This window comes from Coregonus clupeaformis, unplaced genomic scaffold (genome assembly GCF_020615455.1).
Source record: "Coregonus clupeaformis isolate EN_2021a unplaced genomic scaffold, ASM2061545v1 scaf0013, whole genome shotgun sequence".
Lineage (NCBI taxonomy): Eukaryota > Metazoa > Chordata > Actinopteri > Salmoniformes > Salmonidae > Coregonus > Coregonus clupeaformis.
The window spans coordinates 657,064-673,300 of NW_025533468.1; the positions used below are offsets into that span (position 1 = coordinate 657,064).

General features: G+C 47.4%; 1 protein-coding gene across 1 annotated transcript in view; it reads right to left on the reverse strand.

The window, feature by feature from the left end:
- Positions 1-16,237, reverse strand: part of LOC121546268 (laminin subunit beta-1-like) — a 54,020-nt gene that overhangs the window by 23,522 nt on the left and 14,261 nt on the right. Inside the window, exons 4-15 of the mRNA XM_041857437.1 lie at positions 9,764-9,837; positions 9,201-9,389; positions 8,983-9,046; positions 8,164-8,366; positions 7,821-7,941; positions 1,870-2,058; positions 1,384-1,560; positions 1,168-1,280; positions 1,005-1,084; positions 634-769; positions 379-537; positions 63-199 (exon numbers count right to left, since the gene is read on the reverse strand). Coding sequence (XP_041713371.1) covers positions 63-199; positions 379-537; positions 634-769; positions 1,005-1,084; positions 1,168-1,280; positions 1,384-1,560; positions 1,870-2,058; positions 7,821-7,941; positions 8,164-8,366; positions 8,983-9,046; positions 9,201-9,389; positions 9,764-9,837 — 1,642 coding nt within the window. The remainder of the gene's footprint in view (positions 1-62; positions 200-378; positions 538-633; positions 770-1,004; positions 1,085-1,167; positions 1,281-1,383; positions 1,561-1,869; positions 2,059-7,820; positions 7,942-8,163; positions 8,367-8,982; positions 9,047-9,200; positions 9,390-9,763; positions 9,838-16,237) is intronic.

Below are 16,237 nucleotides of genomic sequence, written 5' to 3' on the forward strand. Positions count from 1 at the left end.
ATGAAGGTGGAGGTAGGGGTGTATTGTAGGGACTAGGAGATGTGTGTCACTTGGGTACCTACCTGGATCCTGGAGGAAGAGACACCGACTGCTGATCTCCTCCTGGTAGCGTGTTTTCACATGGACTGACTGGCTGTCCCACTCTCTTTGAGTAAGGACGTATCACTCTGATCTCCACCTGCTCCCACTGCTCCGGGAACTACAGCAACACATGCACCACACATCAGACACACAATATCACACGTTGCAGACAGTAGAGAAAACTGTGTGTTAGTATGTGTGTATGTGTGTGTGTTTGCATGTTCATATACGTGTGTGTGTATATGTCCGTGTGTGTGTGTGTGTTTGTGTGTGTGTGTGTGTGTGTGTGTGTTTTACCTGTGGTTCATAGCGGATCAGCATGTCGTAGTCCATGGAGTCAGGTATGTTGTTGATGTGGAACTCCAGGTGGGCTCCCTCAGGTACATTGACAAACCCTGCCCCTGTCCAGGTAGGACTACGGTCCAGAGGATAGGGCCTGGGAACCACTGTCACACCCTGAGAGGGAGGGAGGGAGAGAGAAAGAGAGATATGACAGATTTAGAAAGACAGAGACAGAGAGATTGAAAGCGAGAGGTCAACACACACACTCACAGGGCCGTGCTTGGCGTCCTCAGCCTCATAGGTGTAGTGGTCCAGGGCGATGAAGTAGAATCCTGACTCCACCTGGTCACAACGCCTCCCATACATGTGTCCTCTACACTGACACTGGCCTGATATTGGAGAACAACTAGAGATGGAGGGCGAGAGAGGGGGAGGAAGAGGGACAGACAGGGGGGACAATAGAGGGGAGAGAGATAAATAGGGAGAGCAACAGAATGAGGAAAACTGATTGTTAGTAAATATCCAATACCTACAAATACATTCTGCAACAATGCATTTTGGGCGGGGTGGAATTAGGAAGAGTAGTTGTGCTGTGATTAGATCATATGAGTAGAGACATGATGTGATTGGTTAAAACATACTCATTGTTAACGGCTCCGCCCTGGTCGCAGTCACATGGTCTGCAGCCGTCCATGTCATTACTCAGCCCCCAGTGTTGCGGCTGCAGGAAAGAAAGAACAGAGTTATAAATAAACACACACACACACTGCAGACACACAGTGATGTGGTCGATAAGTCCCTCACCAGACACTGGTCACAGTTCCTGCCGGTGACAAGGCGTTTGCAGAAGCAGTTTCCTGTGTCCATGTCACATGGGCTTCCCCCAGGCAGCGTACCCAGGGGGTTACAGGTACACTCTGCCAAAAACACACACACATATCAAATAAACAATGAGAGACAAGAAGATAGGAGTGTGTGAGTGTGTGCGTGTGTGTGTGTTAGTGTGTGTATTAGACTCACGCAGGCAGCCGTTTGGTCCCTGTCCCAGGCCGTAGTGTCCCTGTCTACAGTGGTCGCAGCGCTCTCCCTCCACACTGGCCTTACAGCGACACTGTCCTGCTATCAGACCAGCAGACACGTCTGTCCTGCCGTCACACACCCCACCCTGCAGGGAGCCCGCCGGGTCACAGCTACACGCTACAGACAGAGGGAGAGAGGGAGGGAGGTGAGTGAGAGAAAAAGACATAGAAGGAATGTAGGGGGACAGGATGGGTGAGAGGGAGTTGAAGGAGAAAGAAACAGAAAGAGTTTGGGGAGGGTATTGGAGAGGGAGACAGGTGAAGGAGCGAGAGAGAACAGAGACTCCAACAGTAAATTCAGACTGTTAAGTTCAGAGACAGAGATCAAAGGGAGAGTTGAGAGTTGAAACTTGACAGGTCTGAGGTCATCGGTGAGGCCAGCAAACTCCTGGCCCTTGTCGTAGGTCACAGACAGATGTTGACGTACGTTCACAGATGTTGGGGTCTCTCAAGTGTCTTTCGGGGTGCTGGTAGTAGAAGGGTCTGCACTGCTCACACTGACGCCCCATGGTGTTGTGTTGACACTCATTACACACTCCTCCACTCACGTTCCCCGTAGACAGATACACAGCCATGTCAAAGTGACATGACCTGGAGTGGTAGTTACACTCGCACACTGGGAGAAGGAGAGAGAGACAGAGAGAGAGTTAGAGAGATGGAGAAGGGCGAGGGGGGCCGAAAGAGAGAGAGAAAAATAGAGAATATTTTGTTTAAACATATTTTGCACTTCAAAAGACTACCAACAGGACGGAATGATGTTGAATATTTTTTATATATCTGGAACAGAATGATCCAGACTATGTATATATACATTTACATTACATTTACGTCATTTAGCAGACGCTCTTATCCAGAGCGACTTACAAATTGGTGCATTCACCTTATGATAGCCAGTGGGACAACCACTTTACAATTAATTTTTTTCTAATGTTTTAAATCTTAATTTTTAGAGTATATTTATAATTTTCATTTGTTTTATGATGAGCTGTGTAGTGCTAGGGCAGAAACCAAAATATGAACCTGAGTTTGGGAAACCCGGCTCTAGATGACCCATTGATAAAGCCATCACCTGCTGCTTATGTTATGTGGGCAGCTTGTCTCTCCCTTTTCTGTTTCCCTTCCTCCTTGTTTTGTCCCCTCTTTGTCTGTTGTATCTGTATGTGTGTTTGTCCCCATTATGTTGGTGCGTCTGCCGGTGTGTGTCTGGAGTGGATCAGGGGGCGTGCTCAGGATCTGCCTCTCCTGTGCAGCTGCGGGTTGTTTCCAGTGATTCCTGCCTACGCAGCTGCATCCTATTCTCTCATCAACCTGCACTACTAATTCCTGGGCATGGCTCTCCACCGGCGCCAGATCGTTGTTCTTACTAGAGCGGTAACTTGGCTCACCAGTAGAGTTAAATTGTCTTTGTCTTCAGCCTGGCTCTTTACTCTCCTTAACCTGTCGTTTGTTTTGTCTTCAGTTCAGACATACCTCCCAACCTTCCTTCCTGCCTGCCTGCCTGCCTGCCTGCCTCAGCCTCTCCTTCCTCCGGAGCCGACTAGCCCACTCTGTTCCTTTTCTTCAGTTGTTTTTTGGACTAGGACAAATTGAACTTTTATTAAAAGCATTTTTGTTTCTTCCACTCCCTTAGTCGTGTTTTGTTTCTCTGAGTGCTGGGTTTAACCATAGCCTAACAGAACGATCTGGCCCTGGACCCAACAGAGAAACAGCACGGGGCAAACAAAGACAGCTTCCAACAAGCTATCCAGGCTCAAGGAACGTTGCTAGGACAGCATGACCAATTGATTCGGACTCTTTTGGAAAATAATCATCAACTGCTGAACCAGGTGACTCAGTTAACAACACAAGTCTCTAAATTGTCTGTTATCAGTTCTCCATCTCTCTCTGACCCCCAGTTTGATGCACCCCAAGTTGTTTCCTCTGACATTATGCAGGCTTCGTTCCATCGGGAACCCCCTGTCACGTCGCCTGAACCGTTCAATGGTGAATTGGACAAGTGCCTGGGATTTTTGCTTCAGTGTGACTTGATTTTTCGGCAGAGACCACTGTCGTTTTCTACTGATTCCTCTAAGGTACATTATGTTCTGGGGCTGTTAAGAGGGAGAGCTCTGGTTTGGGCTGAGGCTGTGTGCTCAAATCAAACTTTGACTGGATTGACTTTTGCTGATTTTTCTGCTAAATTGAAGACTGTTTTTGACCATCCTGACCATGTGGGTAATTCCTCCAAGAGACTTTTTAATTTGAGGCAGGGTTCTAACAGTGTGGCTGAGTACTCTATTGAGTTCTGGACTTGGGCAGCGGACTCCAAGTGGAACAATGTGGCACTTCAAGGAGCATTTCTAAACGGTTTGAATGAAGCCATTAAGGATGAACTGGCTGCTCGTGACGAGCCACATGATTTACTTTCTCTCGTTTCCCTGTCCATTAAGCTAGACAACCGGTTGCGGGAGAGGCGTCGGGAGAGAGGCGGTCGGCCACATCTAGGAGGACGAGTTCCCCAGCCTTCAACCACTCGAGTCTCGCCTCCCCGGAGCCGGCAGCTTCTTGTTCCTGATCCCATCCCGAGCACAGAGGAGGAACCAATGCAAGTGGGTCGAGCTCGACTACCTCCAGCAGAGCGGTAACGGCGCCTCCAGGCGGGTGAGTGCCTGACTGTGGAGACGCCACACACATTCTGGCTACATGCCCTAAGCGACCAAAAGACAAGGCTCGCTCGTAAAGGTGGGTCTACTTGCGAGCCGAGAGTTCGATCCTGAACCCATCATTCCCCGATTATAAGTACCTGTAACCTTACGTTTCCAGAGTCATTCCCTGCCACTCTCAGCTCTCATAGACTCAGGTGCAGAAGACAACTTTATTAGCCACCAGTTCGTTACACAAGCTCGTATCCCCGTGGAGCCACTACCTACCCCCATTCGAGTCACAGCCCTTGATGGGCGCCTCCTCGCGGAGATAACTCATCAAACCACCCCCGTTTCCCTAGTGATTTCAGGCAATCATGGTGAAAGCATTCAGTTAAGAGTTAGGTCTGGCTCAGCTACCCCCCTAATCCTTGGCTTCCCCTGGTTGGCTCTTCACAACCCACAAATTGATTGGACACGTCACACCATTCTCAGTTGGAGCACTAACTGCCATTCAGAGTGCCTTAGGTCAGCGGTTCCCCCCACTAAGTGTAACCCAACTCATCCCTCAGCTCCTCCCGATCTGTCATCTGTCCCCAAAGAATACCATGACTTAGCTGAGGTTTTCAGTAAGGACAAGGCTCTGTCTCTACCACCACATAGGCCTTATGATTGCCCTATTGAACTGCTTCCTGGTGCTCCCTTGCCCTCTAGTCGCTTATACAATCTGTCCCGACCGGAAAGAGAGGCAATGGAGCAGTATATTGGTGATTCTCTGGCCTCGGGCATAATCCGTCCCTCGTCGTCTCCTTTGGGTGCTGGTTTCTTTTTGTTGAAAAGAAAGACAAGTCGTTACGCCCTGTATCGATTTCAGGGGTTTAAACAACATAACTGTTAAAAACAAGTATCCCCTTCCACTCATCAACTCAGCTTTTGAACCTCTGCATGGCGCCACAGTTTTCTCCAAGCTCGACCTCAGGAACGCTTATCACCTTGTCAGAATCCGAAAGGGAGATGAGTGGAAAACCGCTTTCAACACTCCACTGGGGCATTTTGAGTATTTGGTCATGCCCTTTGGGCTCTCAAACGCCCCTGCTGTATTCCAAGCCATGGTGAACGATGTTCTTAGGGATTTTTTGAACCGTTTTGTCTTTGTATACCTGGATGATATTATTGTTTTTTCCAAGTCACCCGAGGAGCATGAGTCACACGTCCGTCAAGTCCTTCAACGGCTCTTGGAGAATAAGCTGTACGTCAAAGCAGAAAAGTGAGTTCCACAAACAGTCTACATCGTTCCTTGGTTTCATCTTTGAGAGCGGGCAGGTGAAGGCGGACCCCGAGAAGATCCGGGCAGTGACGGAATGGCCCACACCCACCACCCGTAAGCAACTTCAACAATTTTTGGGCTTTGCTAACTTCTACCGTAGATTCATTGAGGGTTTTAGTAAAGTGGTGGCACCCCTTACTAGACTCACATCCCCAAAAGTCCCTTTTCTGTGGTCCCCTGAGGCGGAGCAGGCGGTAGGGGTTTTGAAGGAACTGTTTTCCACCTCCCCCGTGTTGATACACCCCAATACCTCTCTGCAGTTTATTGTGGAGGTGGACGCGTCTGACTCAGGTGTGGGAGCAGTCCTCTCCCAGCGCTCCCCCACTGACCAAAAGCTTCACCCCTGTGCTTTTTTCTCCAAAAATTGTCACCCACAGAACGGAATTACGACGTTGGAAACCGGGAACTGCTGGCAGTCAAGCTAGCACTGGAAGAATGGCGGCACTGGCTGGATGGAGCTGAACTGCCGTTTGTGGTCTGGACAGACCACAAAAACTTGGCTTACATCCAAGCCACTAAGAGACTCAACTCACGCCAAGCCAGATGGGCCCTGTTTTTTAGTAGGTTTAACTTTATTCTAACATACAGACCGGGGTCAAGAAATGTTAAACCAGATGCTTTGTCCCGCCAGTTTGCTGACCCTTCGGAGACCAGCGAGCCTGAGGCAGTCCTACCTTCCTCATGCGTCGTGGCGGCAGTACAGTGGGAGATCGAGTCTCTTGTGAAGACTGCACTTGCCACGGACCCGGGACCGGGTGATGGACCTCCCAACCTACTCTTTGTTCCCGAGACGGTCCGGTCTCAGGTGTTGCAGTGGATTCACACCTCCCGTTTTGCTGATCACCCTGGGAGTCCATCGTTAACCCCGCTGCGGTTCGTTTGAAGTTGCCTTCAGCCATGAAGATACACCCTACTTTCCACGTCTCCCAACTGAAACCTGTGTCCTCCAGCCTTTTGTGTCCGCCGGCAGATCCACCTCCACCTGTTCGCCTCATTGACGACCATCCGGCCTACACCGTCAGTAGGCTCCTGGACTCTCTGAGGCGGGGTAGGGGTCTCCAATACCTAGTCGATTGGGAAGGTTATGGACCTGAGGAGAGGTCTTGGGTCCCTAAGCGTTTTGTGTTGGATCCTCAGCTGATCACGGACTTCCATCACGACAACCCTGACAGGCCTGGTGGGTCGCCAGGTGGCGACCATTGAGGGGGGGTACTGTTATGTGGGCAGCTTGTCTCTCCCTTTTCTGTTTCCCTTCCTCCTTGTTTTGTCCCCTCTTTGTCTGTTGTATCTGTATGTGTGTTTGTCCCCATTATGTTGGTGCGTCTGCCGGTGTGTGTCTGGAGTGGATCGGGGGGCGTGCTCAGGATCTGCCTCTCCTGTGCAGCTGCGGGTTGTTTCCAGTGATTCCTGCCTACGCAGCTGCATCCTATTCTCTCATCAACCTGCACTACTAATTCCTGGGCATGGCTCTCCACCGGCGCCAGATCGTTGTTCTTACTAGAGCGGTAACTTGGCTCACCAGTAGAGTTAAATTGTCTTCGTCTTCAGCCTGGCTCTTTACTCTCCTTAACCTGTCGTTTGTTTTGTCTTCAGTTCAGACATACCTCCCAACCTTCCTGCCTGCCTGCCTGCCTGCCTGCCTCAGCCTCTCCTTCCTCCGGAGCCGACTAGCCCACTCTGTTCCTTTTCTTCAGTTGTTTTTTGGACTAGGACAAATTGAACTTTTATTAAAAGCATTTTTGTTTCTTCCACTCCCTTAGTCGTGTTTTGTTTCTCTGAGTGCTGGGTTTAACCATAGCCTAACAGCTTATCTATTGCATCATATTTTCAAACAGCCTATGAAATATGATGCAATAGATAGAAAGGAAAACTGCCTGAAGGCCAGGGTATCAGGCCAGGATATTATGTACATTTACAATGAAGGTTACTGAATGTTTATGTCCATTAGAGAGAATGGTAAATGGTAGTTCATGTGTCAAGACAAATAAATGCAGTTCAAAAGAAAATTCTATATAAAGTGCAGCTGCTGCAGCTTTCAATACTGTGGTGGAGTAAAAGCACTGTATTTGAAAGTTATTATGGATGTTGCCTCTATCAGATCAGGGTGGCATGTCTCCTTCTATGACCATGGCGTGGTCCTGATAGAAATATGCTGTATAGAACATACTGTACAGATCCTCTTCTGTACATCCCTCTGCAAGGTTCTTTGAATAAGGCCCTGAAGTTAGTCTCAAAACAACACCCACAAACGGAGAGAGAGTGGGAGCCTTGTGGTTGCTTTAGCTCAAGTAAAACTACACAAATACATGTATCAAAATCAACGAGTGTCAACATATATGGATTCCATCAACCACCACAACACCCCCATATTGTCTGATATATCTGGCACAGTGTGATCAGTGTGTGTGTGTGTGTGTGTAAGTATCTCACTCTTGCAGGCATTGGTGTTGCGTCCCTCTGCAGGCCTCCAGGGCAGGTCATTGTAGAAGTCCTTACAGTGCTCACAGTTCAGACCTTCTGTGTTGTGGTTACACATACAGTGACCATGGACCTGGATACACACACACAAACAAACACACATAAACACACACAAACACACACAGAGAGAGCGAGAGAGAGAAACACTAGTGTTAGAGGCGCTAGTACCAAATACTTGAGAAAAACTACTACTTGAGCCATTTCCCTCTTAACGGTCACACAACCTGTTAGGAGAATGTGTGTATGTTGTGTGTGTATGATGTATCGCGTGTGTGTGCGTCTATGTTTCACTCACCATGCCCTCTGTGCTTACATGTATCCCATCTACAGGGGCACATTTAGAAGCATGTCCGTAGCAGAAGCAGTTGCCGCGGACGACCATGTCAAAGAGGGAGTAGTAGTATTTCTCTGTGACCTCGTCTCTGGAGTCCAGCAGGTTGTCACCCAGTGTGTGGAGCTTAGTAAACTGGACACGCAGGTTAGTGATCTTCAGCATGTCTACACACACATATGGAGACACATACACAAATAATCAGGATAAATGCACACGTATTACCATTCTAATGTAATGGCCCATCTAAAACAGCAGTGGTACGTTATAGGAATGTTTCTATAGGTTACTGTGTCTTTATATTAGGTTCTGGATCTTCTCCAAGCTCGTCTCTACGACCTCTGACCCTAAAGATGTGGGATCCTCCTTCTGAAGGCTCCATACACCCTACACACACATTCACTACATACTTAACATGAGGGGCCCTCTGTGTAAGTGTGTGTGTGTGAGTATGGGCGAGTTTGGGTATGAATGAGGCCCTAAAGTTTGTGTGTGTGTGTGTGTGCGCGAGAGAGTGTGAGTCTGGCTACTGTCTCAGTCCACAAGCTGAGGGGTGTGTGTGTGTGTGTGTGTGTGTGTGTGTGTGTATGTGTGTGTGTAGCTTCTACATGTGAAATTCCATAAGAGGTACCCGGATAACCTGACCTCTAACCCCTGCCCTGCTGTGTTGCCTTGACTACTGCCACTAGTCAGAATGGTTTGTTGCAGTACTAACTGGATCGTATTTAGCTAATGAGATATGCCACCTCTGGCCTGGTGTTGTACTGTAGTTACAGCACTTACTCTGTATCCTGGGACTGTAAGGGTCTTCAATCTCAAACGCTGGGTCCAGCACCCTGAATATCACCTGATAGAGAGGGGGAGAGGGGGATGGAGAGAAGGATTGTAAAAATAAAAGTTAACTAGGTTATAAACCAATGAGAGATTAACTCTGAAGCATTCTGGAGCCACATATTCTACCCCCTCCATTGCAAAAGCTCAAAGGCCACACAGATGCACACCTCTCCCTCTGTGGATGGCTCTATGTCAGAGTAGCGGGAGTCACAGATGACGTCGTCCACTTTGACCAATGGTCCCACGGATATCCCAGGGAAGGCGGACTCACAGTCGTAGCTATAGTAACGGTACACTTGCCACTTCTTTCCAAAATCCATGGAACGCTCGATCACCATGGTGGCCGGACGGAACGTCTATCAATCAAAGAGATCATTCTAATTCGTAACACAGAAATTCAACAAATATAAAGGAATAGTTTCTTGACCACGTGACCCGACCAGGGAAAACTCTGGGTCCTAATATTATAACACAGAAAGAAAGAAAGAGAGAGAATGAGAACAAGAATGAAAGAGAGAGGAGAGTCCAGACCAGAGACAGAAACAGAGATACATTGAGGGTTCTAAAGGCAGCTGGAGAGACTCAATACTGATGCCAGCAGTACTGAGTATAGTGTTTTACAGCAGCCCTCTCTCCCATCCATCTCAAGAGACTAGGGCGATTTTCCACATACCTCGAACACAGCTGTGAGTGTGTGTGTGTGTGTGTGTGTGTGTGTATGTGTGGCCACCTTAAAGGTCATGATGAGATGTGTGAAGTGGAACTCAGCTTCCAGGTTCAGTTGAATGGTCACATTCTCCACACCTGCAGCACAGGGAAACAAACACACAACACACACTGAGACAGACATCCCATTATAGACATATCCTGCTTTACACATTAGTGAGTCTGCCAAAATCTCTGCTAACACACACACACAGGAAATGGGATGATTGGCCGTGTCAATTTGACCATGTCAATTGGTCTTTCAGCCACATCCATGTGACTAATTGATCCGTTGCCGTGGTAACATGTGCGTAGTGGGACCTCATATGAACTAATGCAGTGGGATAAGGAAATCCCAACCCCTGCTTTTCTGTGTTTCGTCCTCCCTGGTATTGCCGGACCATCTGGGCATCTGGCTGCGGTTCCTTCCATGACTCAACAACAATGGACACTTTATCCTCCCCATTAATAAACAAACCCACTGAGTGTGAGTGTGTGTGTTCGTCTGTGCATGGGCTATGTGAGTCTGTGATAGTGTTACAATTGTGTGTGTGTGTATGTGGGAAAGCCAGTCCAGTTCCCATGCTCTCAGACAAGAATACCTCAGTCTCTTATTATGTTGTCCAGTTGCAAGTATGTATGCGAGGGAATGTGTGTGCGTGTGTGTATTACAGGGAACAATGCGGTCATGTCGTGTTGGCAGTGTTGATATACAGCTGTGTCTAACACCTGTTCACTTGAGCATACCTGTATGTCCTCTGCCCTGAAGCCTGCTCTGATTGGCTGAGCTGTGTTGCTCTGTGATCTGCTCTACTAACCGTACCGCCCCCTGTTCCCATGAGAACACATTTAGCACACTCTCACACACTGACCATTCTCGCACAGCTGGACTTCACCATGACACACACACATGTGCACACATGTTTGTTTTACTATCCTTGTGGGGACCAAACAATTGATTCCCATTCAAAATCCTATTTTCCTAACCCTAAACATAACCCTAAACCTTAACCTAACCCTAACCCTATTTGTTTATTTTGATTCCCATTAGCTTTTGCAGAAGCAGCAGTTACTCTTCCTGGGGTTCACAAAAAACACAAAACATGACAAGTAACAAAACACTGATACACTGATAGACGAGGACAGTCACACAATGATATACAAACAAAACAACAAAGAAATAATACAAACAATACAACAAAAATGATGTGTGTGTTAGAGTGTGTCTGTGTGTGTGTGTGTGTTTGTCCCCTCATAGTCCCTGCAGTTCCATGAGTTGTTGTTTAATAAATTTTTTAAAGATCATTTTGCTGTTTGCTTGAGTAATTGGAGATGGAAGGGAGTTCCATGCGATCATGGCTCTGTATAAAACTATGCATTGCCGTCAATTTGTTTTGGACTTGGGGACAGTGAAGAGACCCCTGGTGGCATGTCTTGTAGGGTATGTATGGGTGTCTGAGCTGAATGTTATTTGATTATGCAGACAATCTGGCATTTTCGTCACAGTAATATTTCTTATAAAAACTAGAAGAGAAGCAGTTAATCTCTCGTCAACCATGAACCAGGAAAGACTGCCATGCATGTTGTTGATGTTAGTTCTGTATGTTCAGTTAAGGGCAAGGTGTGCTGCTTTGTTTTGATCCAGCTGCAGCTTTGCTAGGTCTTTCTTTGCTGCACTTGACCATATTACTGGACAGTAATCAAGACGGGACAAGACCAGAGCCTGAACAACTAGTACAGTTGATTTGTGTCAAAAACGCAGAACATCTTTTTATAACAGACATACCCCTCCCCATCTTCACAACAACGTTGTCAATATGACTTGACCATGATAATTGACCATCCAATGTTATACCTAGGAGTTTAGCTTCCTCAACTTGCTCAATAGTCACAGCCTTTATGTACAACTCCAATTGAGGTTTAGGTCTTAGAGAATGTTTTGAATCAAATACAATGCTTTTAGTTTTAGATGTATTTAAGACCAGTTTATTATTAGTCACCCATTCTGATATTGACTGTAACTCCTTATTTAGAGCTTCAGTGACCTCACTGGCTTTGGGTGCTGTCATGTAAAGTGTGGAATCATCCGCATACTTAGTCATTCTAGCTTCGTGTAAGACCAGTGGCAAATCAATTGTAAAAACAGAGAAGAGTAACGGCCCAAGGCAACTGCCCTGAGGGGCACTGCACTGTACATATCTGATGTTAGAGAAGATTCTATCGAAGAACACTCTCTGGGTTCTATTGGATAAATAACTTGTGTTATTAATGTGAAGGCAGGTGATGTAAAGTTTTTTCAGTAACTATTTATGATCAATAACATCAAAGGCTGCACTGAAATCTAACAATACAGTTCCAACTAACCAATCATCAGTCATCTGAGTCAGTGCAGTGCAAGTTGAGTGCCCTTCTCTATATGCATGCTGAAAGTTAGTAGTTAACTTGTTCTCTGAAAAATAGCATTGTATTTCGTCAAACAAAATCCTCTCCATCAGTTTACTAAGAACAGGCAGCAAACTGACTGGGAGGCTGTTAGAGCCAGCAAAGGTGCTTTACTATTTTTAGGCAGTGGAATTACTTTAGCTTCCTTCCACGCCTGTTGACACACACACTCCCTTTAGTCTTTAGTTAAAGATATAGCAAATGGGGTGGCAATATAGTGTGTTCGTAAATTCAATCTGGAGTGCCAAAGCGCGCTCAGAGTGCGCTCTGGGCGTTCGTAAATTCAGAGTGTTGTCAGATTGTCCGTTCGTAAATTCTGAGTGTTTCGCTCTTGGAGCGTTCAGAGCGCACACTGGACACTGGCCGAGGAGTAGGGTTGAGCCGAACGTTCTGACCTCACAACGGCAGTCAAGCACCGAAGCTAACTGGTTAATGTTGGCTAGCTTGCTAGCTACTACCAGACACAAATGAGAGAACACCTCAGTCTGACCATTTTACTCGCCCTAGCAGAGCTGGTTAGGCTATTTTCATGTTATCCAGAGCGTTGGTGACTGTAACTATGCTACTGGAAACAATTTAACTAAGCTTTTTTGCAGACATAGTCTGCTACCATTCTCAGTCATTTCCCATCAAGCTTGTCTATACCTGGTGGCTTATCATTATTGATGGATAACAACAGTTTTTCCACCTCTCCCACAATAACTTGACCAAATTCAAAAAAGCAATCCTTCTCTTTCATTATTAGATCTTTTATACAAAAATATGATGGTTCACTGTTCAATGTTGTCATTTCACTTCTGAGTTTTTCCACTTTACTAGTGAAATAGTCATTGAAATGATTGTCAATATCGAAAGGTTTTGTTATAAATTACCCATCAACTTCAATGAACAATGGAGATGTATTGGGTTTCTGCCCATGAAATAATTTAAGGTACTCCAAAGTATTTTTCCATTGAATTTTATGTCAATTATCTTTGGTTGGTGATATCATTTCTTCTTTTTGTGAAGTTTAGTCACAACATTTATCAATTTACAGTATGTCAACGACTTTGTATGATCTCTTATAAATTACTTTAGGCCCAACCTTTGGCACGTTGGTTTTCCTTGTTATTGCCACAATGTTATGATCACTACAGCCAATGGAAACTGATATTGCTTTGGATGTCACAGATCCAACACTATTGGTATGCACTCCAGTTGGTTGAGCGATAACCCGGGTCATATTACAGGCATTAGTCACAGTTAGAAGCTTCCTCTTGAGAGGACAGCTAGTTGCTAACCAGCCAATGTTCTGGTCACCCAGAAAAGAGACCTCTCTGTTAACATCACACACATTATAAAGCATAACACACACCTATTATCCAAATACTGACTGTTAGCACTTAGTGGCCTATAGCGGCACCCCAAAAGAAGAGGTTTTAGATGAGGCAGGTGAACATGCAACCACAACACTCCAGAACATTTGACATGAGATCTTCACTAAGCTTTACCGGAATATGGCTCTGAACATAAAGTATACAGCAACACCTCCCCCATAGGCATTCCGTCTTTTCCATAGTTACAGTATAAGCCTATATTGCTACTGCTGTATCATCTAAGAAATTATCTAAGTGAGTTTCAGAGATGGCCAGTATATGAATGTTATCCGATGTTAGCAAGTTATTGATTGCATGAATCTTATTTCTAAGGCTACATACACTGAGTGTACAAAACATTAGGAACATTGCGAGCTCTTTCCATGACATAGACTGACTATGTGAATCCAGGTGAAGGCTATGATCCCTTATTGATGTCACTTGTTAAATCCACTTCAATCAGTGTAGATGAAGGGTTGGAGACAGGTTAAAGAAGGATTTTAAAGCCTTGCTGGGTTTTTCACGCTCAACAGTTTCTGTGATTTATTTAGAATTCAAGGCACACTTAACCAGCATGGCTACCACAGCATTCTGCAGCGATACGCCTGTCACGTTTGTCATAATGATTGGACCAAGGCGCAGCGTGATATGCGTACATCTTTTTAATAGTGTACTGGCAACACGATACAAAATACAAAACAACCAAACGAAACGTGAAGTCCTCGGTTAACAACACAAACCAACACGGAACAAGATCCCACAAAAGACAAGTGCACAACAGGCTGCCTAAGTATGGTTCCCAATCAGAGACAACAAGACACAGCTGTCTCTAATTGGGAACCACCCCGGCCAACATAGAAACACTTAAACTAGATCGTGAACATAGAAAACGAAACATAGACACTACACAAAGAAACTAACACCCTGGCTCAACATACAAGAGTCCCCAGAGCCAGGGCGTGACAACGCCATCCCATATGGTTTGGGCTTAGTGGGACTATCATTTGTTTTTCAACAGGACAATGACCCAACACATCTCCAGGCTGTGTAAGGGCTATTTTACCAAGAAGGTGTCACGGTTTCGGCCGAGGCTGCCTCTCTCCCTTGTTCGGGCAGGCTTCGGCGTTCGTTGTCTCCGGAGTACTAGCTGCCACCGTTGTATGTTTCATGTTCGTTTGCTTTTGTCTGAGTGTTGTCACACCTGTTTTCAGTTAGTGTCATTAGTGTCCTATTTAGTTCCCGTTGTGTGTGTCAGGTGTTGTGTATTATTGTTTTGTGTCAGACGTGTTTTCGCTCGGTTGAGCTTCTCTCCACTGCGCTGGAGTTTCGCACATGTTTGTGCGCTGTTTGTTTCCATTTCGCCTTCGTGCGTATTTCGCCTTCGGGCAAGTGTTGTCCGTTTGCCGTGTTTCGGCTCAATACAAGTTTATTGGATTATCCGTCTGCGTCCTGCATTTGATTCCGCCACTGCACCTACAGCACGCCTTGACAGAATGCACGCCTTGACAGAATAATACACCACCTATGGAATCAGCAGGAGCCGCAGCAGCCCAGGCGACTCTGGAGGACAGGGTCCGGGAGCAAGGGGACCAGATCCTGCAGATGGGGACCGCACTGCAGGAGGTGATCACCACCATCCGAGGCTGGGGGACGCCTCCACCGCCACCCTCCGTGCCAGCACCATCGGCCAGTCAGCCTAGTCCCGCACCAGAACCCCGAGGAGTCCGACTCTCGCTCCCGAGGGCTTACGAGGGGACCGCGGCCGGGTGCCAGGGTTTCCTTCTCCAGGTGGAGCTGTACCTGGCCACCGTGCATCCGGCGCCCTCGGGACATGAGAGCGTGTCCGCCCTGATCTCCTGCCTGTCCGGGAAGGCGTTGGAATGGGCCAACGCGGAGTGGAGGAGGATCGACGCGGACACCATCACGTACAACGAGTTCTCCTGCCGCTTCAAGGCGGTGTTTGACCATCCCCCGGAGGGGAAAGCGGCGGGGGAGCGTCTGGTATTTCTCCGGCAGGGGAGGAGGAGTGCTCAGGAGTTCGCCCTCGAATTCCGTACTCTAGCGGCAGATGCAGGGTGGAATGATCGGGCCCTCGTCGATCACTACAGGTGTAGTCTACGAGAGGACGTCCGTCGGGAGCTGGCCTGTAGGGACACCAGCCTCACGTTCGACCAGTTGGTCGACATGTCCATCAGGCTGGATAACCTGCTAGCTACCCGCGGGCGTTCCGAGGGGGGCCGTCCATTCCACCCTCCAGCGCTTCCGAGCCGTGCCCCATGGAGCTCGGGGGCGCTGGCGCTAGAGAGAGGAGGGGTCGGCTTACTAGGGGGTCCATCCCTTGCACCAACTGTGGTCGGGGAGGACACACCGCGGCTAGGTGCTGGGGATGGCCTCCTAGGGGAGAGGACGACAGGTCCCGCACTGGGGATTCCCTCCAGGTGAGTAGGCGCCCCACTCACCCAGAGCTCTCTGTTGCACATTTTTGTATGCCTGTGCGTTTTCCACAGGTAGCACCTCATTCCCAGCATAAGGCGCTGGTAGATTCAGGCGCGGCTGGGAATTTTATTGATAAAAAGTTTTGTTTAGCGTTAGGGATTCCCCTTCTTCCTGTTGATGTCCCTTTCCCGTTCATGCCCTAGATAGCCGTCCGTTGGGTACGGGCTTGATCAGGGAGGTCACGGCGCCACTTAGGATGTGTGCGC